At 48.8% G+C, this 26,282-nt stretch overlaps 1 protein-coding gene across 2 annotated transcripts in view; it reads right to left on the bottom strand.

Annotated features, from left to right (window-relative positions):
- Positions 1–26,282, bottom strand: part of CLSTN2 (calsyntenin 2) — a 552,389-nt gene that overhangs the window by 29,745 nt on the left and 496,362 nt on the right. For both annotated transcript variants that reach the window (XM_070238231.1, XM_023621018.2), the window contains exon 9: positions 3,264–3,426. In XM_070238231.1, coding sequence (XP_070094332.1) covers positions 3,264–3,426 — 163 coding nt within the window. The remainder of the gene's footprint in view (positions 1–3,263; positions 3,427–26,282) is intronic.

Below are 26,282 nucleotides of genomic sequence, written 5' to 3'. Positions count from 1 at the left end.
AGGAAAGTTAGGGATTCTGCCGGGTCCACACAGTCAGTAAGTGGCAGGGCTGGGATCTGACTCAAACTCCAAAACCCTAAATGCTTTTTCCCTGTTCTGTGAAGGGTCACTTCAGGGGGTATACAGCAGGAGATTCGCAAAGGACACGCAGAATTCCTGTGGGTTTTGATTCCAGAGTGTTCAGATGGCTCAGAAGGGAAAGGGTTTATAGCATTTGTATCAATATACATCAACTCTGGTTTTTCCCAAACACGTAATTACTCAACAAAATGATTAACAGCAGGGGCAACGAGCCACAGTGAAAAGAGAACAGGCTTTGATGACTTGGGGTCGGGCAGATTTGGCCAGGTGACTTTGGGTAAGCTACTTCAGCTCTCAGAGCCTTGGCTTCCCTCATCTACAAGTCAGGACCAGTAATACTTTCTCACAGGACTGTAAACACCTCATCTACATAAGGGGCTTCCTTGCAACACTGCCTCTAAATGTTTCCACCAGGAAATGATCTAAAGCACTTCCACTCACATTTAATTGGCTAAAGCAAGTCACATGACCCCACCTAACTCCAACAAAGCACGGTTCTAGCATCTATCTGGGGAGAGGACAGAAATACTCAGTGAACATCCTAGTGGTCATTCTTTCTCTTACATCTTTGAAAATAAATGTATACTTTAGTTTAATGTTTGAAAAGCATTTTTGTAGAATAGCTTTCAAATAAATACTAGTCAGATATAGTATTAGAGCTATTATTTATGGACTGACAATGCCCTCTTCAGATGTGGCTAGGAGGACACTGGAGAGAGAAACGCCTCCTAGAGAATGGAGTCAAGGTCCACAAAGACACCCGCCACCCTAGGAGAGGGGCCTTACAGCATCAGGCCAGAGGGATTTCAAAATTGCTATGGACCAAAGACTGCTGTATTTCTCAAATTCTTCCTCTTTCTCAGTGGAAGCGTTTTTTGGTTATTCTGTCTCATTCCACTGTTGCATAGTATGTGTGTGTGTGTGTGTGTGTATAGGAGATGATGGTTGTGGTGGTAGCAAATAATTTTTCCTATTAGTGTAGAAGTCTCCAGATCAAGTGGAGCCACATCTGGGTCTGATATAGAGCCTCCTGTGCATCTCATCCTGATGAAGACATCACCAGGAATCACTCAGAGAGCCTGGATATTGAGCTTGGAGGCGGTAACAGGTGGGTGGTCTCATTTAGGGAAGGGCAGGTATATTTTTCAAGTGGGAAGGACAGCCAAACAAATGTCTGTTGACTAAGTGGAGACACTGTGGTGTTCATCAATATTGTTCATAAAATATTTCCAGTTTTTCCCCAGACACATTACAGATTTCACTTCCCTGCTCTGGGAGTTAGGTGTGGCCATATGAATAAATGTGGGTATAGATGATTGGTGTCACTCGTAGGTAGGAGCTTTAAGCATGTGCACCATTCATCATGCTTTCTTTCCTTCTTCCTCAGTACCCAGCAATGTGGTTGCTCTGTCTGCCTGGGTCCCAGACTGAGGAAAAAGCAGAGAAGAGCTCCCATTGATTTGCAGTAAATAGGAAGTGGGAATTATTTTAAGTGAGAATTGGGGTTTGCCTGTCACTGCAGCACAACCTAGCCTATTCTAACTGATTCAAAGAGATCATCTTAATTCTTTTAAAAGTCACTTTTTACTTTTGTGGGACTGTTTCCCTACCCAGTGGGCATGCAACTGGGCAGCAGTGGCCTTGTAGAGTTGGGGGCAGGTTTCCATTGCGGGTTGGGGTGACCGGCATCCAGATGTGGCCTCTGAGGGCCTCTTGGGAAGAGTCACAGGAAGGTTCATGGTCAGAACATGACTAGGGCCCTCCTATCTTATGCGCAGCATCCAGGTTATGTTCCAAAATATCCACAGACTGGCTGTGGTGTCCGGCTGGGGCACTGAGCCACATGAGAGAGCCACGACTCTAGCACAGCTGTGTCCAGTGACTATTCCTGTGCAACCTCTGAATCAGTGCCTTGCTATACTAATTAGTTTCATGGGCTCTTGCCACATGACACAGGCTCCCTTTCCTGACATCCTGGGGATTTCTGCAATACTGGTGAAGGTCTCATCGAGTTCTATTGAAATATTTAATGAACTTTTTACTCTCATATGACATATGTCAGATGCCAGGTAGGTGACCTCAGCTCAAAAATACATCCCCTTCCCTTGCCTCATTCATGCTTTATTTCCTTCCTGGGTTTTTTATCCCTAGTGCTCCCAGAGCTGCACTATGTGCACTTCTTTCCATCTTCTCTTGCATGGAGCTGCCCAGAACCCACTCTTTGTCCTAACCTGGAGGGGCCTATGTCACTCCTAGTTCACTCTTTGGTCAGCTGGTCCTCTGAAGGCATATTCTTATACCCTAGCCCACCTCTCCCCACCGCCCCCATGGTGAATGGTCAAAGTCACAAATATTAGTAACTTTCAACATAATGTTGGGTCATCTCAAAGTACAAGTCTGCTTATTTGGGGAGCATTTTTCTTCCCCTCTGCTCTTTCACTGGCACCTCAAAGACTCCAGCCTTTAAGGGAGCAAAAACAGACTCCAGCAGTCCTGTGTGAGAGACAGAAAGGCTGCATGCATGCTTGGAGAGCTGGATTTCCTGCTTCCAAAAAAGAGAGGAGCCTGGGTTTGGGGACTGGAGGAGAGGCAGCAGCTAAGGAAGTGAGGAGGGAGCAGAGACCTTGGAGGGGGAAGGCAACAAGGGGCCTCTGTCCTCAGTGAGCAGGAAGGGGCTCAGAGCTGAGCCGAACTTCAGAGTGGCCTCCCGTGGCCTCACCCCTGTGGACAATCCACCCCCACTGCCCTGCATATTTCTGAGTTCCCTGAACCGAGGTTCAGGGGCTTGGACATCTTGTATGGGGAGAAAGGGAGATCTTTGGCTCCTGTTCAACGTAGCACTCAACAGAGTCAACTGACAATTTTGATACAAGATTCTACATTCAGGCCCAGTTTGAAACCAGATAAGGTTCTAGAATGATACAAGGCATTAGCGAATCAGATGCAACCATAAACTGCTCATGGCCATCTAAAATCAAAATCTGGTCTCAAGCTAAGAGCTTTATTATTCCACAAGTTTAGTGTGGGGATTAATCCTTATTTTTCTAAGTCCTCTTTTATTAGTAAGGGATAGTAAATTTTCCTGGCTAATTCTCATACTACTTGATTTTCCCTTTTCTCTATTAGTACTTTTATGGACAGTACACAGATGGGCCAGGGGGAAAGGCTCGACTTAGGGTTACCTTGCCAACAAGCGCCGACTGTAAGTTGCATGGCTATGTGAGATGGATGAATGGGCCAATCGTTGGTCACCAGGTATGGTTCATACGTTGCTCCATCCATGTATAAAGTAACCACAGGAAACTCCACATTGATGACATAGTAATGCCACTCTTTGTCACAAATCTAATGAAAAGAAAGAGAAGCAATACTTACAATTGAATACGCAATACAACATCAAACAAGCTTTCACTCTAATTATGAAAGGGTGAGAAGGCATTTTTGGGTCAACAATTTTTTACTGCAAAGAACTCAATAAACATACTGGTTGATATGCACTGTGATTATAGAAGCTCATGACAAACATAATGGAGCAAGCCATAGGGTAGAGGAACACCTGAGAATTCAATCATCAGGCAAATAGTTGACTACGGGGAGATTATCTTGCGCATGTAACTACCAGCTGTCTAGTTCTTGGTGGACAGGTGGGGGTGTCAGCTTAAATTTGCTTTGTATGAAATTTTTCTTAGTTCTTCAGTAGAGGAAAAAGTTAAATTGAAATTGTTTTTCTAAGTTTTGTGATAGGTGGAGTTATAAAAAGAAAGGTGCTAGACAGAAAGGTAGAAATAAAAATGAAGATACAGAAGGGGAGGAGGAAGGGAGAGAGAAAGAAGAAAACAGAAGAGGAAAGAATTAGAGTTAGAAAAGAGTAAGAGAGAAGGCAATGAACAGGGTAAGAGGAGGAAGGATGAGATGCAGAAGAACAGATAATTCCTCTGCCTCTATTTGAAGGCTTGCCCCCTGGGGAGCTGTCGTAATCTCACGTCCCCTTCAACTCAAGCAAAACACATTCTGAGAGAGACAGTCTTCCCAAGGGGACTCAGCTGCATCCTATCTGGGAGTACCTGGGGAGGCAGAGAAGGACCGCGAATGGTCCTCCTGGCCAGGAGTCCATGCAGAGCACACTCTTACATTTGTGTCCCCTCATCTTTTGTAACTAAGACTCCTGGTCTTAGGACTGGGAACCAAAACCTAACTTTAATGGATAGGTAGAGACATTGGGGGCTAGGATAGAGTCACAATTCCTGACCCCAAGAGACTGAACTCCTACAGCAGGATCCAAAATAGAAACCAAGACTGGCACATCTTGGGAAGGGAGATAGGAAGCGTAAAAGATGGCCAGGTTGCAGAATGGTGCTCCCCTCCCTCTGATCCCCTAAGCGAGTGCCGTGGGAGTCACACTAGACTCTCTCTCCCCCACACTCTCTCTCCCTCTAATGCCTCTGCACCCTGTGGAGTCCACCTCTGAAATGTCTCTCATCTGTGTCCTCTAGTCTACGTTGCCCCTGCCATTTGTGGCAGCAGAGACAGATGAGTTCTGCATGAAGATGGCCCCAATGTGAGGGCATCAAAGCCCTCCCGACATCCCACTCTGGATTAAATGTGCTGTTTCTCATGAATAGATAACACCAACAGGGATGCTAAATGATCTTTTCCCTTTCATTTTGGAAAATAGATTTTTTTCTTGATGTTCTTTTTATATTGTCCTATCTCATGTTTCAGAAAATTTCTCCTTTTGAAGCCCATTAGCCTGATAAAGGCTGGTGAATTTTTTAGGGGTCCTGGGAAGGTAGTCAGGAGGGATCCAGGCAGATGTCTCCAAAATCCTGTTACACTCCACTGAGTGTACAGCTCAGTACCTGTTACACGTCACTAGAGGTCCTAACCCTGTTTACACTCCCCTTCTGCTCGATGCCTGAGACCAGACGTTGGGCAGGGTGCAGGGCTCCTGGGTTAGGCCTGGGACTGGGGTGGGGCCGACTAAGGGGCATAGGAGGGACATGAAGGAAGACCTAGAGAGAGAGCCTAGGGGTGATGGAAGAGTGGGGACCATGGGGAGTATTTGAATGAGGAAGCATCCAATCCAGGGAAGCCCAATGCACCCTGGACTGATTGTTTGCCATCAAGGATAGCCAGCCAGCAGGACCTGGAGTATGGTTCACATCCTGGGGATGTTCTTTGAGGCATTGGGAAACCTCTGGCCAGGCCCAGGATGGGACGCGAGTGGGTGGCAGTGCCGTGACCCTGACTACACCCCGTGCCCTGTGACATGGAGGCAGAACATCAGAGTTAACCAGGCAGCACGGGGGGCTCCCCTGTCTAGGCTGCCATGTTGAACCCATGTGCCACTGACTCTACAGCACTCCACACCTGCCCAAGCTGGGCAGAGGATGATCCTCTGGCTCGCTTTCTTTCATAATGTTTACAGCATTTTTGTAGGACAACACAATAAAATTCCAAGGAGGAAATAAAACAATTCCATAACGCACAGCGGCGGCGACCCCTCTCATCTTACGGTCTTCCCCTAGGCGTTTTCCGAAGTGAGCTCCAGTGCACAGCAGTCCTCATGATGCCCCACAGAAAACCGTGACCCTGTACAGCAAGCCTCGCTTTCTTGGATTTTCCGTGTTATTAGCATATCCAAGGCTCCCAGCGAGCCTCAAAGTTGATGCCTGTAATAACTTCCCAACCTTGCTGAAAAACAGAACTTTCTATTTATAGCATTCTTATAAACATCTTGTGAAACAACAGTTGGGCAAGGTCTATTTGGATCACACCATATATAAAATTTGAAAGTTTGCTGGTTTTGCTTAACATCAGCATTAAAATGTCTTAACCAACTTTACTTTAGATGGCTGTATAATCAGGATGTACTCTACTATACTAAAATATTCCTGGATCATCAGGTATTAATTATGTATCAGCAATTATAAATGATGCTCTAATGAATTCCTTTGTGCATAAATATTCGTCCGCATCTCCGATTATATCCTTGGGAAAGATTCCTGGAAACGGAATTACTGAGCCAAAGGCTGGAGGTATTTTGAAGGCTCTTGACACATATTGTCAATTTTCTTTCTGCAAAAGGTTGTGTCTATTTATACTCCTGCCCGCAGAGTATGAGAATACTCGTGCATTATACCCTTACCACGTTGAGTATTTAAAAAACAGAAATTCCTGGCAATTTGAAAGGGATATATTTTATCTCACTTTAATATGAGTCACAAATGATAGCAAGATTTACATTCTCCGAGGTCAGAAGGGAGGACCTTCCGGGATGGGGGAGCAGCCTGGGCTAAGACTCGGAGGCAGGAACGATTGGGAGCACTCCAGCCAGCTCCTACGTGAGCATCCAAACAGGCAGCTGGCTCAGACAAGGCTTTGCCTGCAGACTTCCCACACCAAGCCATCTACGAAGGTAGCTAGAGGAAGCGCCTAATTAGGGCTTCATAAATGTGGATCTATGATCACGAAGAACCCGCATTAACCCTCTGCTAGAACTGCAGGGACAGAGTGTAATTGAAAAATGATCAAGCCAGGAGGAAGCACAAATAAATGTGTCAATGCACAGCTCAACCACAAAAGAAGGAAATTAGGCAAAGTGACCTTTCCTGGGAGGAGAGAAGAACTTGAATTCCCGACTGTTCATGAATCACTAGTGAACGCAGCCGGCACCATGCAAGTCCAGTGCCATCTCCTGAGATGATGCCCAAGGCCTCAGCTGGACCAAAGGCACTTTGCTCTCCGAAAACCTGCAGGTGTGTCCCCCAGGTAGGCGGCTGCAGCTGCTGTTAGCTGGTGAGTGAATCAGACACCAGAGACCCAGGGACAAATGTCAAGGAAGGGTAGTAGGGACAATACCAAAGGAGGTCTGAGTTGGGAATAGACTAGTACTCCAGGGTGAGTCGGGGCCCAGGAAGCCCCCTGTGAGAGGGGAGGAGATCAGGCTGTTGATGGGTAGGTCCAAATGTCCTAGAAAAGGCCGCCCTAGAAATTCCACGTTGGTTTCCCCAGTAAATCATTTTTGAATGCAGCTATTGAACATGAGATACATTTGCCTATCAACGACTCCCTGCTGGGGCGCGTGCTGAGGGCTGCGCAGGATGCAGCACTTATCAGATCTGTGTTCTGCCTTCAAGATGTTCAGTCTAATCGTGGGGGAGGGCCGCGACAAGTACACAAAAGACTCGAATGTAATGGGAATTGAGATCAGTGTCATGCACCACGGGCAAAGCACTGTGGGACCCCAGGGGATGAAGAGATGACTTCTGGTGGGAAGAGGGTAGTATTTAGCATGGATATTAAAGGACTGTTAAGATTTCATTAGGAATAGACGGCAAGGAAAAATTCCAGGCAAATGGAGCAGAAACCTCTTATTCTTTTATTCATCCCTTTGTCTTTTCTTTTTTTTCCTCTTCCTTCCTTTCCTTTCTTCCTTCTTTCCTTCCTTTCTCCCTCCCTCCCTTCCTTTCCTTCTTTCTTTCTTTCTTCTTCTCCCCAAAGCCCCCCAGTACATAGTTGTATATTCTAGTTGCAGGTCCTTCTGGTTCTGCTACGTGGGATGCCGCCTCAGCGTGGCTTGACGAGCAGTGCTAGGTCTGCACCCAGGATCCGAATGGGCGAAGCCCTGGGCTGCCAAAGGGGAGCGCACGAGCTTAAACACTTGGCCATGGGGTCAGCCCCTTCCTTTGTTTTTTCTATTGCCAAAAAAGATGCAGGTTTGAGGCATGTGGAGATTCACTCATTCATTCATTCCTGCAGACATTTACTGCAAGCGCATCCTGCTTTGTCAAAAAAAGAGAGCACCTGCCTTTATGGAGCTTCCAGTCCAGCCACAGAATTGACAAAAAGGGCTTATAACAGATGTGACTCGCGCCCCACAGGTTTGTGCAGGGTGCCAGGTTAACCCTGTGAGGGAGCGGGGGTCTGACTGCACTGAGAGGAGGGAAGGAGCAAAGACACAGAGCTTGGGGGGGTGGGGTTGGTTTGGGAAGGTGAGGAGTGGGAGTAGAGATGCAAGGATGGATTCGGAACTGAGGCCCGAGGACGTGGACTGCTTCTATTCTGTAGGCAACAGGAGGTCTGGGGGTTTTGAGTGGGAGGAGGAGGATGGTAGTCATAACAACAATTAATCTTGGAACATGCTTTTCAATTTTAAGGCAGCTTTTCCTATTCCTTATACCATTTAATCCTCGCTCCAGCCCTATAACGTAGGAGGGCTAGTGCTCTCTTAGGCATCTTTAGAAAAGAAAAAGAAAGAAATGGCATGGTTTCTAATCTCAAGGAGTTTGTATTGGGAGTTAGATGTAACACACAGCCCACTGTGTGTCACACACACCCTGTGTGTCTTTCCATTTCACACACAACCAGTGGCTTAGCTTCAATAGTCACTGACAAATCAGGATCTTGAGCAGACACTTATCTCTGGAGTGATGGACTTACATGTCCGATTGTCCCCAAATGGCCCGACTTCATGTTCTACATGCACTTCACGCTCATCGTGTCCAAAATTGAGCTCACCATCCCCTGAGCCCCAGCCTTCCCTCTTCCGTCTCCTGCGCTCACCGCCTCAGCAAACACTCCCTCTTCCGGTACATCATCCACGCCAGAAAATGGGGGGGGGGGGTGGGGCGGGGGCTTCGAACCCCTGCTCTTTCCCTCCCTGCAGTTAACTTACAGCCAAGTTCTGATGATGCTTCTCTCATCCATCCTCACCTCTCTACCTCATCCTACTCAGAACTTAAAGTACACACTAGGGAGGGGAAAGGCTGAGGAAGTGTGTCTGGGACAGGCTCTTGCAGGATGGAAAGCATTTGAACAGGGGAAGGATCACGTGGAGCAGGGGGTGGTGAGAAAGCTCTGGTGGGATTTCGGGTCTGACAGAGAGAGCAGCCCGTTGGTGACCGGCTGCCTGTGGGCTGGAGGCAGCCACAGAATGAGATGGGCAGGGCAGCAAGGGAGGCGCAGGAAGGAGTCCGTGCATGCTGAGCCTGTGGGTTATGGGTTGGGAGTCATGCCTGCTTTAGGAATCTCTGCAGAATCACATTCCGGACTTTGGGAATACAATCCAAACTTCCTAATCCTTGGCTCCTTCATCTGTAAAGTGAGGGTAATAATAGTATTTACATCATAGAGTGGTTGTGCAAATTGAGCTAAAATAAAGCATACACAATGCTTAGCACATATTTTCAGCCGGAGCAGATACGGAAGCCCCTTTCCTTTTCTAAATGCATTGAGATGCTGGATAAAATATAAAAACAACGGTAACAAAATAAAACAAAAATCAGAGAGCCAGAAAGAGAACTCCTAAAGTATAAAAACCAAAAAACCCAAAGCTGCAACTGAGAGTTGAAACTGCACGGCCACTGAGGGGCTGTGACTCCCCACACCCCGGCCTGATCAGCCATGGTTCCAAGGCCCAGGAGGAACAAGGAAGGGAAACTCAGGTCCTCTGTGCAAAGGAAACCCGAGTTGGCATGTATGTCTGCAGAAAGCCTGCAGATGCAAAGGGCTGTCTGAAGCCTGGGTCCTGGGAAAACCGCTGCCACCGACCTAGGAATGCAGGGAGGAAGCCAGCCACTCTGGAACGAGGGCCCTCCGAGAAGTGAGACCCCTGCACCTGCTCTGTGCCTGTGCATTGGGTCCAAATGTACACAGCCCACATGGTGTGGAACCCGGAACTCAGAAACTAACTTAAATAGGCATCTTTGAAGTCCTCAGGGCCCCGAGCAAAGACAGACTCAAAGCCTCTCCATAGCAAGGTGCCTACAACCTAGGGCATGAGCAGGATATGAGCTCAGAGTGAAAACCTGCAAGACAAGTAGGAAGCGAGCCTTTGCTTGTGTGAGAAAAATGATCCAACTTACATTCCAGGAAACACAGAAAATGGAGCATTGGGAAAGGGACTCAGGGGAGGCGGGTCTGAAAACGAACTAAATAAAATCCCAGAAATACAAGACATAGTGTTGAAATAGAAGCAAATCAACAGGTTAAACACAGACCAGAAAGCTGATCACAGCATTAGTGAACTGGAAGATAGAGGAGATTACAGCGAAGTGAAAACTTTGATGAATCAGTTAAGAGATATGGATGCTATGGTGATGGACGGATAAATTCCAACAAACAAATGCACCTGACAGATGCGCGTGGCCAGAGGGGAGGCTGCCGGAGAGCAGTGGGCTGGTTTCTCCACCATGCTAAAGTGTATTACTTTAGTGGCTTGCCTTCCAGAAAGCCATTCTTTACTTCAACAGCCTCATCAAGTGTTAAATTTAGAGGACAGCGGACACATAGGGCTGCATGAGCACCTGCTCCACAGGACATATCAAAGGGTAGGTCAAAACTGAACCTCGTCTTCTGAAATGGAGAGCTTTTGAACCAGGAGGGTTGACACCATGCAAATCGGTTCTCGCTGTGGACTTGCAAAGCCATTTGGCCTCAGGCCACTGTTTGGAGCATTAGAAAGACGAGGTTTTGGTTGGTGCCAAGATCAACCTCATGCCAAAGCAAAGATGCCACTCTTATTTGCAAAGCTATTTAAGATCTTCCCGGAGCGCACCTGCACTTCGGGACAGGCAGGGAGAAGTACAGTGTGTTTTCAGGGGAAGGTGATCCTGACAGCTCGGAAAGCACCCGCTGGGCCTTCTGTCAAAAAGCAATTGCTGACTCAGGGCGGTGGAGCACAGGGGGGCAGGGCACATGGAAGGTAGCCTGTGTCAAAGAGACCACCCCATTTGCAATTCGGCTGAGCAACATTTGGGCAAATCCCCGAAACAATCCTGAAAAACTGAAAAACTGTCCTTGCAATTTGTGCTTGCAACATGTAAATTGAGACTTGCTGGCACCCAGGATTTAAAGTCACCCTGGGGAGAGAAAGCACACCTGTATTATGCACAGACGACATGCCTGGCCCCCTGCTATGAGTTCTGCCTATGTAATCAGCCTACTGGACCAGCTGGTTTATTCTTTCCCATCACTGCGTTTAAACAGTGTCAATCAGATCTGCCTTCCCCATCCCCAGACGACACCCTGGGAAGATGCCTTAACTTCCAGGTCTTACTAACGCCCTCATTTCCATGTACTAAAAAGTGCACTTCAATTAGTCTCTCATCCAAGTCGAAGCTTCTCTTGGCCAGCCTAGGGCTGGTCGGCAAATTCTGAGAGGCCCCACGGAGGTGGAGGCAGGGTTGGCGGGGCTGACATGGCAGCAAGAGGTCAGGGCAGAAAGTCTGCTCACAATGAAGTGGGATCGTGCATTCCGCTGCTCTGTCTCCTGCAGGAGCGAGGAGGAGGAATGGGACCAGCCAGGGGAGATGAGGCCCCTCCCCAGCTGTCACTCGGGAAAGTGTGTTCTCCTCTGACCCTTCCAGCTTCCTTCCCAACTGGGCTTTTGTTTTAAAACAGTGTTCTGAAAGAGGTGCCGTGAACAAAGGCAACCAGGGTCAAAAGTGTTTGGAAAAACCTCATTTAACACGCTTAAACAGATTTCTTCTAGCAAGACTGCTTCGAGCAGGGGTTCTCCAGGTGTGGTCCCTGGACCAGCAGCATCAGCATCCCCTAGCGTGATGGGCTGAACGTTTGTGTCCCCCAAATTCCTATGTTGAAGTCCGAGCCCTCATTGTGAGGGTAGGGAGACGGGGCCTTTGCGAGGTGATCAGGTTTAGCTGAGGTCACAGGGGTGGGAGATTAGTTCTTACAAGAGGAGGAAGAGAGACTAGAGTTCTCCCTCTGCCACGTGAGCACACAGTGAGAAGCCGGCCATCTGACAGCCAGGAAGAGGGCCCTCACCAGGAACAGCATCAGCCAGCACCTTGAGCTTGGACCACCCAGCCTCCAGGGCTGTGAGAAAATAAACATCTGCTGTTTAAACCAGCCAGTCTGTGGTGTTTTGTTACAGCAGCCTGAGCTGACTAAGACACTAGGAACTTGTTAGAAATGCAGATTCTCAGGCCCCACCGAGACCCACTGAATCGGACTGTCCGGAGCGGGCCGGCAGACAGCCTGTGTCCCAACAGACTCTCCTCGTGATGCTGCGGGCGAAGTCCCAGAACCTCTGCCTCAGAGAATTTCACATGCTAGTGCTAGGGACGCAAGAGGCAGTTCCCCACATTTTTTGGCCTCATTTATTTTGTTTCCCTGTTAGAAACAAAGAAGACGTTGGATCAAGAGTCGGGTAGTGCTTGGGTTCAGTACTGAATTAGCAGAAGGTTTAGTGAGCCCCTGATGAACATCACCTTGGAACACAAAATCTCAGGAGACGCATGCTGTGAAATGCACTCAGCACACACGATGGAATGTGGGACACTCCCACTATGTCCTAGGCACCTTACAGGCACTGGGAACGTGACGCAACAGGACGATTCTGCCGGTCCCTTCCCATTCTCCAGTTGCTCCCCCTGCCCCTCCTTCCTCCCACTGCTTTCCAAAGCATCTGGGTGTCTGCTCGCATTAGGACTATCTTAACCCCCAAGAGAAAAAAGTCTCTCTTAAGTCCATTGAACTTTATTTCTCCTCCCCGGGTTTTGCTTCTGGGATGCACCACGGATTCATCCGGGGATGTTTTCCTCAACAGCTGACACCTGTGGGGCCCTGGGGCCGAGGCACCACCCGCCTGTTGTAGGCGGTGAGCACCCGTGTGTGGAGCGGGTGTAATATTCAACAGGCCAGGAAGCACGCGTCTTAAAGTTGACAATTAGGAAAGGGACAGTTTCTCCTCAGGTGCTCTTTCCCTGATCACAGTCAACCGCACAAAGACCAAGCAGATGGCTCGCCTCGGAAAAGAAACTGTCTGGAAAGAAGTCACTTTAGGCTGGGGTTGCAGCGGTTGGAGTCCCATCCTGAGGGTGTTACCCCTGCTGCAGAAGACTGAGCTGCTTGAGGTGCAGCGTAAGGGGTACAATGGCTGCTTGATACCGAGAGTTCACTGAGTGACTGAATGAAGGAATGAACGAATGAATACGGAACAGCCAGCAACACTGGAAATGGTTCCTCTAGAAAATGGGGACAGGAGGGTCCAGCATGGAAAACTGGGGCATGGCCCTGGAGATAAGGGCATGTCAGTGTCAAATACGTGGACTCTTGGCAACCTCGCCAGATGGCAGTCCAAGAGAAAGGGTGGAGAAGGCCCCGTAGACCTGGAAGGTTCTGGGTAGAAGATGAGAGCCTTGTGGGGCGAAGGAAGGAGGGTGGAGGTCATCAGATATGGGGAGTCCCCAAAAGACACTGCCTAGGGAAGGGCCCGTGCATGTTGCTTTGATGCGCATCCTGGGGGTGTGGGACTGTCCTTGCTTTCCCACCAGTGGCAGTGGCTTTGAACTGAGTCAGCTCAGGGGATATTTCAGCTCTACTCTCTCACCTGGAATGGGACCTGGGGCAAGTTTCTTACACTTGCTGAGTGCCAGTTTCATCATCTATAAAATGGGTAGAACACCTATGTTGTAGGAAGATTTGATCATTTATTCAACGCATGTTTATTGGTAGTAATTATGGGTCGGGAATTATTCTAGGTGTTGAGTATATAAAGTGGGCAAAGATAGATGCACTTCCCTCCCTATGGGAATAGACACAAAATAAAATACTCACATAAATAGGCGTAACGTAATATCTGAAAGATATACAACGAAGGGAAGGTACCAGGGGTTGTATGAGCCCGCAATTGGGAGATCCGACCTAGTTATGGAGCTCAGGAAGTGAAGGTGAAGGAGAGAAGGAGGGTGAATGGACCCATGGGGGTGCAACATTCAAGGCAGGGGGAGCAGCGAGACGATGGCCCTGCCGCTGGAGCACAGAGGGTAAAGGAGAGCTTGTGACATGGAGGGCAGAGAGCCTGGCAGAGCACGTGCCAGGTGGGGAAGCGTCCGTCTCTGCCCCTCTCCAGCCCCACGGCTGCCAGCACACCCTTGATGAGCCCCAAACCCCCTGACCCCGGATCAGACTTCCTGTCTCCTCACACTAGGCTCTGAGCTGCCCCAAGCCTGTGGGGACACCCACAGACCATGTGCTCGCTCCTCAGCCCGACCCTAGACAGGGGGTACCGTACAGTTCAGTGCTGAGGCTCTGGAGCCAGGCTGCCCAGGCTCAAACTCTGGCTGTGTGATCTCAGGCGAGTTACATTCCCCCTCTGTGCCTCATTTCCTTCATCTATAAAATGGAAATGATAACAGCGGTAACTATCTCATGGGGCTGTGAGGATTAAATGAGTTAGCACTTGTGAAACACTTAGAGCAGCACCTGACATAGCGAGTGCTAAAACCAGGTAGGCATGACCATTGGTCTTCTGTCCGCCCCATATTCCTCAGTTACTTACCTTGTTCCTAGCATGAGCTCTCTGCCCTCCTCCCAGTAAGCCCAGCACGTGCCCAACCCTCCTAGTGTTGTATCTCTCCCCACCGTGCCCCCAGGCTACTTGACTGTGCCAGCCCGCACCCTCCCCGCTCGCCCCACCCTCCCGGTCCCTCACACACTCAAGGCACATGTGTAACTGCACATTTTCTAGTAGCTACATTAAAAAAAGCCGGTGAAATTAACTTTAACAATATACTCTATTTAATCTACTATCCATTTATCATTTCAACATGTAATCAATATTAAAAATTATTAAGATACTTTACATTCTGTTTTTCTTGCTAAGTGTTTGCAGTCCCTCGTGTGTGTCACACCAACAGCACGCCTCAGCTCAGACCAGCCATGCTTCAGTGCTCCACAGGCACACCCAGCTAGTGGCTATCCTATTGGTCAGGCCAGCCCTCGACTCTGGGATCCATGACGACAGGGACCATGGCTGAAGCTCCAGGTATGCACCTGTTCTCCCCTGAGGCCTCTTCCTCTGTTACTGGGCCCACAGCCTTCCAGCCACAATGGGGATCAAATCCTGGGTACCAAGTGCTGAAAGACCTTATGGAAGAGAAGGTGAGGGGAGCGCTTAAAGGACCCCGGGGCCAGGCAGCACCTTTGGGAGGGGAGTGTGAAGAAAGAGAGGTGGGTGGTGAAGATTCATGTCACATCAGGGAGAACAGGCCCCGCCCTACACAGCCCTCAGCCTCCAGGCCCATCGGCAAAGAGGAGGAGGAACCGGCAGAAGAGGGAGACATCTCCCAGCAGGGCTCTCTCAGTTTCCTGGAGATTTGGAACAGGAACCAATGATCTGCAGGAGGAATGAAAGGAGGGAATACTTTGGTGCAGAAATATTTCTTTCCCTGCTTAATTTCTCCTCTCGTTCCTTATCAGGCAGACAAAAAGCAGGGAGCGGTCGCGCCTCACCCGCTTCACCCTCATGAGGCTGACGTTTGTGGGCAGCTGCAGAAGAGTAGGTGGGAGGGTTCCTGGAGACTTCGACCAGCCTGCCCGGCCCAGAGAGTCTCAGGAACTTGCTCAGGGTGAAACAGCTTGTTAGCGGCAGGGCTGGAGCCCAGAACTCCTGCTTCCTGTCCTCGGGCCTGTGCTTTTGAAAGTTCTTTCTTGCCAAAGATGAGAGGACCCCAGTATATTAAACAAATAGGCTATTGAGATGCAGTTAACTGTTCAGTAATGTATTTGAAGAAAATTAATTTTTCATTCTGCCACTCAGAACATTGAAGCTGGCTGTCTGTAAATACACAGACTGACTCCTCCTTGCAAGTTAGTAAAAAAAAAAGTAATCTCAGTGGATATCTTTAGAGAAACATAATTATAATTTAGTTGACATATCTCATATTGCAGGGCTGGTGAACAAACCTCCCCTGAATAATTCAAATAATACATTCTGCCCCTTTGGAAAATTGAGCTGATCTTCAATGGAATTGGTTAAATGTTTCCATCTCCAAAGAAACACCATGAGCCAGCCAGCAAGCACATCCTGCATCTCAAAACTCACCGGGACTTCCCCAGGTACTGGCTCTGTAAACCAGACGCCTGGGGCTGGCTGGCCTTGCCTCCAGCCACGTGCTTGCCTGGGCGTGTCTGTCAGCTCTCCGGTGGAGCATTTCCAATGGAGCTGCTGAATCTCCAGCCCAGCTCCTCCACCACATGGGTCTCCCACGCTGCTCTTGCGCTGGTGGAAGTCGGAGTGCCTGATTGTAATCACAGGCTGTCAGTGGGCTGAAGCCATGAGCATCACGTTGCTGAGCCACAAGAGATCCATTCTCTCCGCAGTGGGTCACCTGTTCCCCTTGCAGAGTGATTTCTGTGGGGGAGGTCGATTTGCATTTCACACGGGCCGCAGAGAAGGCGTGTGCGAACAGGTTGCCTCTGCTTGGGATTCCACAGCAAACAAATTGGGTACTTCCTTTGAACTACCAGTCGATTAAATGTGGGAGAATTTGTAGAAATCTTTAGGGGAACAGTCGCAGTTTTAAATACATTAGAACATCCAAGATCTTAAGACCAGGCTATTATGAATATCTGCCAAGTGGAATTTTCACACCTGGGTTTCGATCTCATGCAAAGCTTTGGGAACAGTTTAAAATCCAGCAATATCCCTTCTCCCCGCGCCACTCCTTGCCAAAATGAAAACTCATGCAAACACAAAAACCTGCCCAGCACCAACCGTCCCATGCTTGGGAGAGAGGACGGGTAGCAGGACCACCTCCACGCCCACATTAACCTCTCAGCACGGACTTCTCGAGTGCTGATTAGGTGCAAGGCAGACGTCAGAAAACATAAATGGCCCTCTGCATTAACCGGGATGCGTGTGGCTCATTCATCGTGGCTTCCATCCAAGCTCCTGTTCAGGGACCACATTTTACAAAGTCTGCAAACAAGACTGGGAAGGCTAGTCCACGACTGTGTGTGGCCTTTGCGTTGGTTTGCTATGTCTGCTACAGCAAAGCCCCGCAGACCAGGTGGCTTCAAACCACGGGAACTTACTGGTCTCACAGTTCTGGAGGCTGAAGTCTGAAATCAAGGTGCCGGCGCCTTGTTCTGAAGGTTCTGAGGGAAGATCTGTTCAGGCTCTCTTCTAGCTTCCGGTAGCCACAGGCCTTCCTTGGCTTGTAGAGGCATGGCTCCGATCCTCTGTCTTCACACGGCCTCTCCCTGAGTCTCTGTGTCTTCACACGGCCATGTTCTCATAAGGACACCAGTCATATTGGAACCGGGCCACCCTACTCCAGTATGACCTCATCTTAACTAATTACATCTGCAACGATCCTATTTGCAAGTAAGGTCACATTCTGAGGCCCTGGAGGTTAGGACTTTAACATCTTTTCTGAGGGACGCAATTCATCCCATAACAGCCTTCTCTTGTTCCCACCATGTTCCCCAGGTGCAGGGCCGGGGTCTCAGAAAGCGCTCAAGGGATGTAGACTGCGTTCAGGCCTCTCCCTCACCATGACAGAACAAGCAAAGTGGCTACCTAGCGGGTCACCACATTTTTTTGGTATGAGGACAGAAAATTCTTTGAACCCCATGTGATAATAATAGCAAATGTTGAGGTGTTGTATGTGTTCAGGAAGTGCTACTTTTAAAAGGAGAATCTTTGGTTAAATAATAATTTAAAAAGCCTCCTACTACAGGGTCTGTAAACCATATTCATTGATTCATTGATTCATTGATTCATCCATTCAATAAATATGCAAGCAGCCTGCTGTGTAACAGGTACCCTCTCTGTGCAGAAGAAGCTGAGATCCGCTCGGGGAGCCGGGAGGCCTCTGAGGCTCCCTCTCTAGTGATCCGACAGAAGTGGGGGAGGCGCTCAGACTTCAGACCACTTTATAGAGCATTATGCTTATGCCTGAGTGTGAGATAATCAGATATATAGAGAGACATATATATATGTCTCTGCCCCCAGTTCCTGACACAGAGCTCCTAAGACCTTTGTAATTTCCTGAGTGACAGTGACAGGACCATCTGACACAGGGCTCCTAAATCCTGGAATTTCCTGGGTGATAGGAGTGTCTTTTTTGTTCTAATGGGGTAATTCTTGATGGGCTCCTGGAAGGGGGCCAACACCAGAAAGACAAAACTGTGATTAGAAGCTTGGACCTTTCAGCCCCAGGCCCCAATCTCCAGAGAGGGGAGAGGAGCTGGAGACTGAGTTAATGATCGATTGGCCTATGTGATGAAGCCTCCACAAAAATCCCAATAGTAAGGGGTTCAGAAAGCTTCAGGGTTGGTGAACACATGTATGTACTGGGAGGGTGACACACCCCAACCCCGTGGGGAACAGAAACTCTTGTGCTTGGGACCCTTCCAGACCTCACCCGGTGTGTCTCTTCATCTGGTTGTTCATCTGAATCCTTTATCATATCCTTTATTATATAATAAACTGGTAAATGCAAGTAAGTGTTTCCCCGAGTACTGCGAACTGTTCTATCAAATGATCAAATCCAAGGAGGGGGTCATGCGAACCCCCATTTGTAGGCAAGTCGGACGGAATTGTGGGTAACCCGGGGACCGGAAGTAGGGGCAGTCTCGTGGGACTGAGCCCTCAACCTTGGGGTCTGCTCTAACTCTGGTTGGTGTCAGAAGTGAACTGAATTGTAGGACACCCAGCTGGTGTCATAGGGAATTGCTTAGTTTTGGGAAGAAAAACCACACATCTGGTAGTAGTGTGACAGTAAAGGAGAAACACACAGGAGAGTTCTTCCTACGTACACTGAGGTTCTAAGGGAGTTCACGGGTTTATCTGGTACGGGAGGGAGGGGCTGAGGAGAAGGAGGGAAGGCCAAAGATGGGCAAGCTCTCCTTGTCCTTGTGGCAGGCAGGCTGCCGGGTATGCCCTGTGGTTCTTTGTTGGGGAGCCCCGATGAAGCAGATTCTACCACTGCACCCTGTGTGCAGGGGAAACTCTCCTTACAAACCAGCTCATACAGCTGAGTCCTGAAATGTTCTTTTTTCCTGTCCCAAACTCTGGGGTAAACATTTCATTTTGTTTTTTAGGAACTTCCTTACTAAATTGCATTTCCCACAAAATCCTGAGAGACAGACACATTTAAGTCACCCCAACATGCAGGCAGAATAAGGGCCCCCAAATCCTAATCCCCACACCCTAATCCCCAGAAGTTGTGAATATGTTGTCTTACACGGCAAAGGGACTTTTCAAGGGTGATCAAGTGAAAAATTGTGAGATGGAAAGTTATCCCGCATTATTCCCCCTGAATAACCCAGGACAATTTCCCATTTTATAAAGCTTTATGTAATCTTATAAGGTCCCATGTAATCACAAAGGTCCTCAGAAGTGAAAGAGGAGGCAGGAGAGCCAGAGAAGGTGATGTGATAATGGAAGTGGAGGCTGGAATGTGTAAGTGCCGACTTTAAAGGTGGTGGAAGGGGCCACCAGCCAAGGAATGCGGGCGGCCTCTACAAGCTGGAAGGGACAAGGAAACTGATTCTCCCAGAGCCTCCAGAAGGAACTCAGCCTTCCCAACACCTGGATTTTAGCCTGCGAGACCCATTTCAGACTTCTGACCCCCAAACTATAAGATAATAAATTAAATTTCTCTTATTTGAAGCCACTAAGTGTGTGGTAACTTGCGCAGGCAGAACAGGGAAGATATGCACTCATCTTACCTGACTCCTGACGCTCGCTTCTCCAAACGCTGTTTTCTCACAGTGCTGTCTGCACCAGACTCCATTCTTGCACCCCACTTCCGTTCTGCTTGCCCCTCCTTCTCCTCCTCCTCCCACCCTAGTCAGCCTGCCAAGGCCAGCTCCCCGACTCCACACTCCATTCCCCACACTGCTCCTGCCCTGCTCAGCCCCCCAGATCCTTTCCTGCTGCCAGGCCCATGAGCCCTGACCTCTGAATTCCTCAGTGTTTTGAAGAGTGTTTCTCACTATGTCTCATCTGTGACGACTTTAGATAAAAAACCAACCAGAAATCTCATCTGCCTAAAGACATGTAAAAGGGCTGGGCGGGCCCCACGGTGCACGACTGGAGACCCACCGAACTGCCCCAAAGCCAGGTTCCCCCCTGAGCTCAACGCTATTTCCTAAGGGCTCTGTTCCCTGAAATGCCCACAGACCCTGTGCGTGGAAATGGCGCACTGTGATGTGGGGCACCCAGCAGCCGTCCTGCGTCCACCCCTCACGCAGACAGGACTCTGCACCTCCGACCGCTCAGCCTGGCCAAGGTGTGCCCCCTTGCTGCAAGTCTTTCCATTCAGAGGGTGGAATTGCTCGGCCTTGGGCCTGGGTGGCTAAGCCTGAAAGCTGTGCTCTTGCAATTCGCTGAATGTCTCCCCAGGGAAAGGCCACTTAGGAGAAGTTCCCAAACTGTCACCCTGGAGTCACCACTGCTGTGAGGACCACCCTCTCTCATCTACTTTGTGCTGCTCACTGGGCTAAGAACTTTGCATGCGTTGCCTTATTTAGTTCTCCCAACAACTCTTGGAGGTAATACTATTAAATCCCCCAGTTTACAAACTAACTAAGGCTCAGAGAGGTTAAATAACTTGTCCAAGACCACACAAGGAGTTGTGTGCAGAGCCTTGCCGGAAAGCCTTGCTGCTCAGAGTGTGGGCCACCAATGAGCAGCCTCAGATCTGCTGGCAGCACAGGCATCACCTGGGAGCTGGTTAGAGACCAGAATCCTAAAGCCGCTCCTGCTCTTCTGAATCAGAACCTGCAATCCCACAGGATCGCTAGGTGATTTGCATGCGCACTGAAGTTGGAGCAGCTTTCCTCTAAACCACTGTGTGGTACTATCAGGAAAGAAAAAAGTCATTAATGGATGTGAATTGGAAGAGCGTGTCCAGGAGGGATTCCTGCAGGTCCAGTGGAGGTGGGCATTGTGGGAGGCCTCCGAAGGCATCCCATTGAGTCCCTAAGCATTTAGCTGCCAGGGGTGTCCCTCCTCCCTGCACGTAGCCCTGAGTCCAGGCATCAGAGGGCTGCTCCTACAGGTTTGCCGGAGGACTGACGCAGGGCCTTCATCCTTGCGTGATGGCCATGGGGGCTGATGGCCTGCAAAGGGCGTTAGAGCAGTGGATGGGGACTGCTCTTGCACACGGCCCTGCCTGGGTTAGATCTCAGTCCCTTAGCTGAAGGAGGAAGCGATGGAACTTCAGGCACTGTGGCAAGCCATCAGGTAGGCAGGAGAGAGCGAGAGAACAAAAGCAAGGTCAGGAGGGCACTGATTGATCTGGGGAGGGGGTGCCTCGTGCCCAAGCCGTGTTCAGTGAAGGGCCGGCTCTCCCAGCAGCCAGACTCACTCCATTAACAGCCTCCGGGGGTCCTCTCCTTCACCCCAACACTCAACCAGAATTGAGGGGAGCGAGACTGGTACTCAATCACTATCATTACTCCCTCTAAACCCATTAATTTAGATCTTATTTATTTATCCATACCCACCTCATTCCTCACCAGACTCAGGATTAATTTGTATTAATAATAGATACTTAATAACCATTGTTAACGGCAATAGCACTAATCACTTTTCATTAATGAAATAATACTTCATTATTGTCAAAGTACTCCACGGTATTATCCCATGTTGTCCTCAGCGTCCCTAGGAGGCCGAATGGGTGAGTAGCATGTGTTCCACAAATGAAAAGAGTAAAGCCTGCAGACGCACGATGAGGTCATTGAGGGAGCTCAAGGAGGGGGATGGGGACCAGCACCCAGGTCCCCCGAGTTCTAGGCGGCCTTGCTTCCTAGGCATTTCCTCCAACCAACTAAACAACATGGAAGCCAGACCAACAATAACAATGCAACACTAATCACATGCAGACCCCACACTCTGATTCAGGAACGCCTACCCCAATTTCTCCCCCTCCTAACTCAGTCCAGGTTTTAGATTCACGGTTGGAGAACCCTGGTGAAGGGTTGGCATTGGTTCCATGGAGTGATTGCCCACGCCCATTAGAAAGTTTCTCTCTCCCTCACAGGTTCTGAGTGTATTCCTAATTTTGGAATATGCTTTTCCTCTGTGGTCATACATGTATGTATATATGCTGCTTGGTTTGTCTTCTCAATTCCCAGGTATTTTCTGGGTCCTTAAACAATTACCAGCAAGGCTGGTTTTGGGGCCAGCCTCTGATACTCAGTTAGAAGAGATGTCTGTGTGCTACGCTGAGTGGGTGAACAAGGAGATATTTATGACCAGAATTCCTGGGGATCACAAGCTGACTCCGAATTCCTGAGCCTCCACTTTGGGGGCCCCTAACCTGAGCCTCCCTGACTCCCCATGAAATATTCTGATTTCCACAGCTTGCCCTCCCCTCCATGAGAACATCTGCGTTTTTACAGGGGTCTTAGGTATCTGGAGCCCATGCATGGCAATGGGCAGAACTTCAGGCACCTGGGTAGGCCCATCAGAGGCATCAGGGAGAGAGATTGGGAGATGGAGGGTTTATACCACCCACTACACTGAGGGCAATTCTGCCAGGGAGTGGAGCTGCCCTGCACAAAGACCAGCCTCCCTGGCTCTAAATGATACCCAGCATCTGAGCCAGAGGGCTGCTTGGTGCCCAGATGGGTCTTCCTCTCTTGGGTTGCAGTTCTCAAGCCCTCAGCCCAGAAAAAAAAGAAGAGAATGCCAGAGCCGAAAGTGTCCTCCCACATGCGCGGCTGACCATTTAATTACAAGGCCCAGTCAGGCTAATTACACGTTAGGGACCTTGAAGACACTAGGTAATTAAAGGCGGCCTTGCTGCTGAGTTCTAGAAAGGTGGACTGTTTTCACTGCGGTCAATAGATGAGGCCACAAGTCATTCAGTGAAAAGGCAAAGCTTGAGACCAGGAGAATCAGGAGAAAGAATCATCTGGAGGCAGCAAACCCACTGAGGGCTCAACACTGGGTTGACTTTCACAGAGTCAGAGAACTATATGCGATTTTTCCTGGCAAATCCATCATCACAGAAAACTGGTTTCCTCATGAGATCGTATGACTGAGCCCCAGCTGGAAAGAGCTGAGTTACGAGAAGGCTAAACGAGGTAAGCCAGCTAGTGCAGTGTGGGGCATACAGTAAATGCTTGATAGATGGTGATTATTAAAATTATTGCTAACTATTTGGTTTAGTGCAGAAACATCCAAGTGCCCACAATGCCAGACTCCGTGCCCAGTGTTGGGGATTCCGAGGACATGCTGTCTTTGCAGATTCTTGGGGCTTCCAATGACAAATATAACCGAGACTCAGAGGAAATACTTCCGGAAGCACAAGCCTTGTACTTGGCATGAGATGTGAGGTGAAGGCTACCTTGTTCTGTGAAGAGAGGTGGTGAGGATGGCTAGTGGCTGCGCTGATTCAGCCTTAAGCATTCACTTTAGACTCTCTTGGGGGCACTTCAGAGGATGAGAGGGAAGGGACACCTTGAGGACGTGACTTTTACTGAGAGAATGGATGAGCACACAGCAAAAAATTGTTGGATATTATTTATACCCTGGCCCAAACAAAACATATTGAATGTGGCTTGTGAGGATAAAATCAATACACGATTTTTAAAAAGTCAGGAAATAAGAAGACATGGAGGGGAAAATGTGGGTCGGAAACTCTGTCAGACACCTCAGCTCTCAGCACCATCTCTCTGCGGGGAGGACGGGGAGAGGGGACATGGCCACTTGTTGGCTCCAGCTGCCATGGTGGCAAATAACTCCACATGGTCCGCCCAGCCCCTGGCCAGTGATGGACTTCCCTAGGGCACAACTCCACAGCCCCCCACCCTGCTGTGGGACTCCCCGGGTGTCTCTGAGGCATGAGGTGCAGTGGGACTCATGCCACCCAGACGTACAGGGCAGGAACGCTCCTGGGGCAAATATTGGGCCAATGGGAGACAGGTGCTGGTGGACAAATTCTTCTCCCTTTCTCTCCCCACATAAGGCAAGTAGTTAATGATTAAGAGTTACTAGTTGCTTTGGGAGAGCAATCAGCCGAACTTGTCCCCAGCTTGATAACACACCCTTTTGCTTTACCTCCCTCATTGCCTGCCTCCCTCCCTTTCCCACACTCTCAGCCCCCTGGGCTTGTGCTGCTTGTGCTAAAGGAGAAGCTCATAAGCTTTGGCCTCAGACTTTGCTTTCTAGGGACTTAGGCTAAGGCAGAAAGTTAAGATGAAGTCTTGGAGTGAGTGTATGTCATTTGTCCCCTAACTGTATGCTGAAAGGGTCTACATTCTTTAGCAGACCAGGCAGCCGGCTGGGTCAAAGCTTTGTGGAAGCTAATGCAAAGAGGAAGCTTGATGAGTCACATTGTCTTATCACGTCCAAGAAACGAAAAGATACCTTTTTTTAAAAGAGAAGTAGAGCTTTTTCTTATACTGACTCCAGACAGGAATTTCTCTTGTGAATTCTCAAAAGAAGACATTGTATGACGTAGAGACTGTTGTCCTAAACATCACCCTTTATTAATCTAATAACGAGTTTTGGGGGCTGGTTCTTATACACCTTCAACGTGGTCTGAGCATCACTCCAGGTGTACTCCAGTAAGAGCTGGAGCCAGTCAGATGGAATAGCGCACGGTTGACGCCAAGGGGTTAGAAGTGGCATGGGTTTAGGTATGATTCCCACTTCTGTCACTGACTACCTGCATGACCTCCAGCAAATTAAACTCCCTGAGTCTCAGCATTCTTCATCTGTAAAATAGGTCGTGGTAAGGATAAATAATATAATGCACGATATGTGCTCAATTTGACACTCAGCACACAGTGAGTGTTCGGTAGAAATTGCTATCGGTAAAACTGTTCTGAGAGGCTCCGGAAGGAGGCCCAGCTACAGCGTGATTCTCAGACGTCTGTCTTAACTCAAGGACTAAGTGTAGAGCATCTTCAGCTGTTGCTCCTCCTTTTTTTTTTTTTAATCAATGAGGGTCTGTTTTTCAATTTCAAACATTTCAGGCTTTACACATAGTTGTATTAATATCCACGGCCTGAGAGAATAATACAATGACCTAAAGCTACCATTTGTATTTATATATACGTGAATATGTTGTTTTATGAATGACCATCGCATGTGAAGCCGCAAAGTACACGCAGGCTGTGTGTGTGTGGAACCTGGCAGGGCATGGAATTCAAAGACCCCGCAAAGTAACTCAGGGCTTCATGGTCTGGGGATCCTAGAGACTGAGACCTGCTCAGCTTCTTATCTTTCAGTCAGTTTGGAGAATAAGTAAACTCCAGGCTGTTTTGTCTGTTTGTTTCACTGACTACAAAAGCTAGAGAAGTACCGAGAACAGAACATCGGGAAAGCCATAGCAGTCACGGGGGGCTCCTGAAAGAAGAGGATCTAATGTCTCTTTCTTTCCCCTCCTCCTTCCTCTTTTCTTATTTCAGTCTACAGATACTCTGTGCCAATTACTGTGCCAAAGCTGGAGCTCAGTGGTAACCACAACAGAGGAGGTTCCTGCCCTCATAAAGCTCACAGTCTGTGCGGGAGACAAATAAACAAATAAATAATCATATTTTAAGCTGTGACAAGTGCTTTGAAGGAAGAGCACAGGAAGTGACAGAATTTTAATAGGCGGTCCTGTAGTCTGGGGGTCTGGGAAGGCTGGCAGAAAATGGGCGGGGATCCCCGGGGGAGAGCGAGCCTACGGGCGTGTTTCCCTCCTCTGGCTGGTATGATGGCACCGGGATTCACAGCTGTGGGTAAGGCCGCCCTCCATGAACGGTGGGCACCAGCCCCCCGGCCTCTCCAGAAGACAGTGTGCTGTAGTGGAAAGAACACAGGTTTTCAGAGGGGCCAATTAAGTTGCTGTGTGGCTTAGGGCAAGCCACTTCAATGCTCTGAGCCTCAGGTCTCCGGTCTGTGAAATGGGAGTAATGATTCTTGTTTACAGACTGCTGTGAGGATTGAGTGAATGCAGACCAAGTACCGAGAGCAGATCCAGCCTAGAGAGGCTCAATAATGTTCATTCCTTCGACCATCTTTTTCCCCCTTCTGTTGTATTACAACCTGGTAACCCCTGATATGATAGGGCAGGGCTTTGCCAACTATTTCTTAGTGACCCCACAAGACCTGGCTTAATGCCTATATAAAGCAGCTATCCAGTAGGTGCTGCTCACACAATATTTGACTGAAGAAGCAAACTTGTCACATTGCCCCCGGGTTCTGTGGCTAATGCTACAGTTACAAGAACAGCACGACTGAGATTCCAGAGAAACCCTGTAATGCACGTAAACGATTCTCCACTGTCCTAAATAATAACACAGATTTAATTGAAAACACTTTAAAGACATCCTTTCAAAGCCTTGCCCAACCCTCTATTCCTCTATCAGACTCTCAATTTGCTGACTGGAGGGTGATTTGTGCTGAAACCTCTGAATGGCAAATCGCATTTTCATCCCAAAGT

This window comes from Equus caballus, chromosome 16 (assembly GCF_041296265.1).
Source record: "Equus caballus isolate H_3958 breed thoroughbred chromosome 16, TB-T2T, whole genome shotgun sequence".
In the NCBI taxonomy this organism is placed as follows: Eukaryota; Metazoa; Chordata; class Mammalia; order Perissodactyla; family Equidae; genus Equus; species Equus caballus.
Note: the sequence above shows the minus strand (reverse complement) of the source record. Positions and strands in the feature narration are given on the sequence as shown.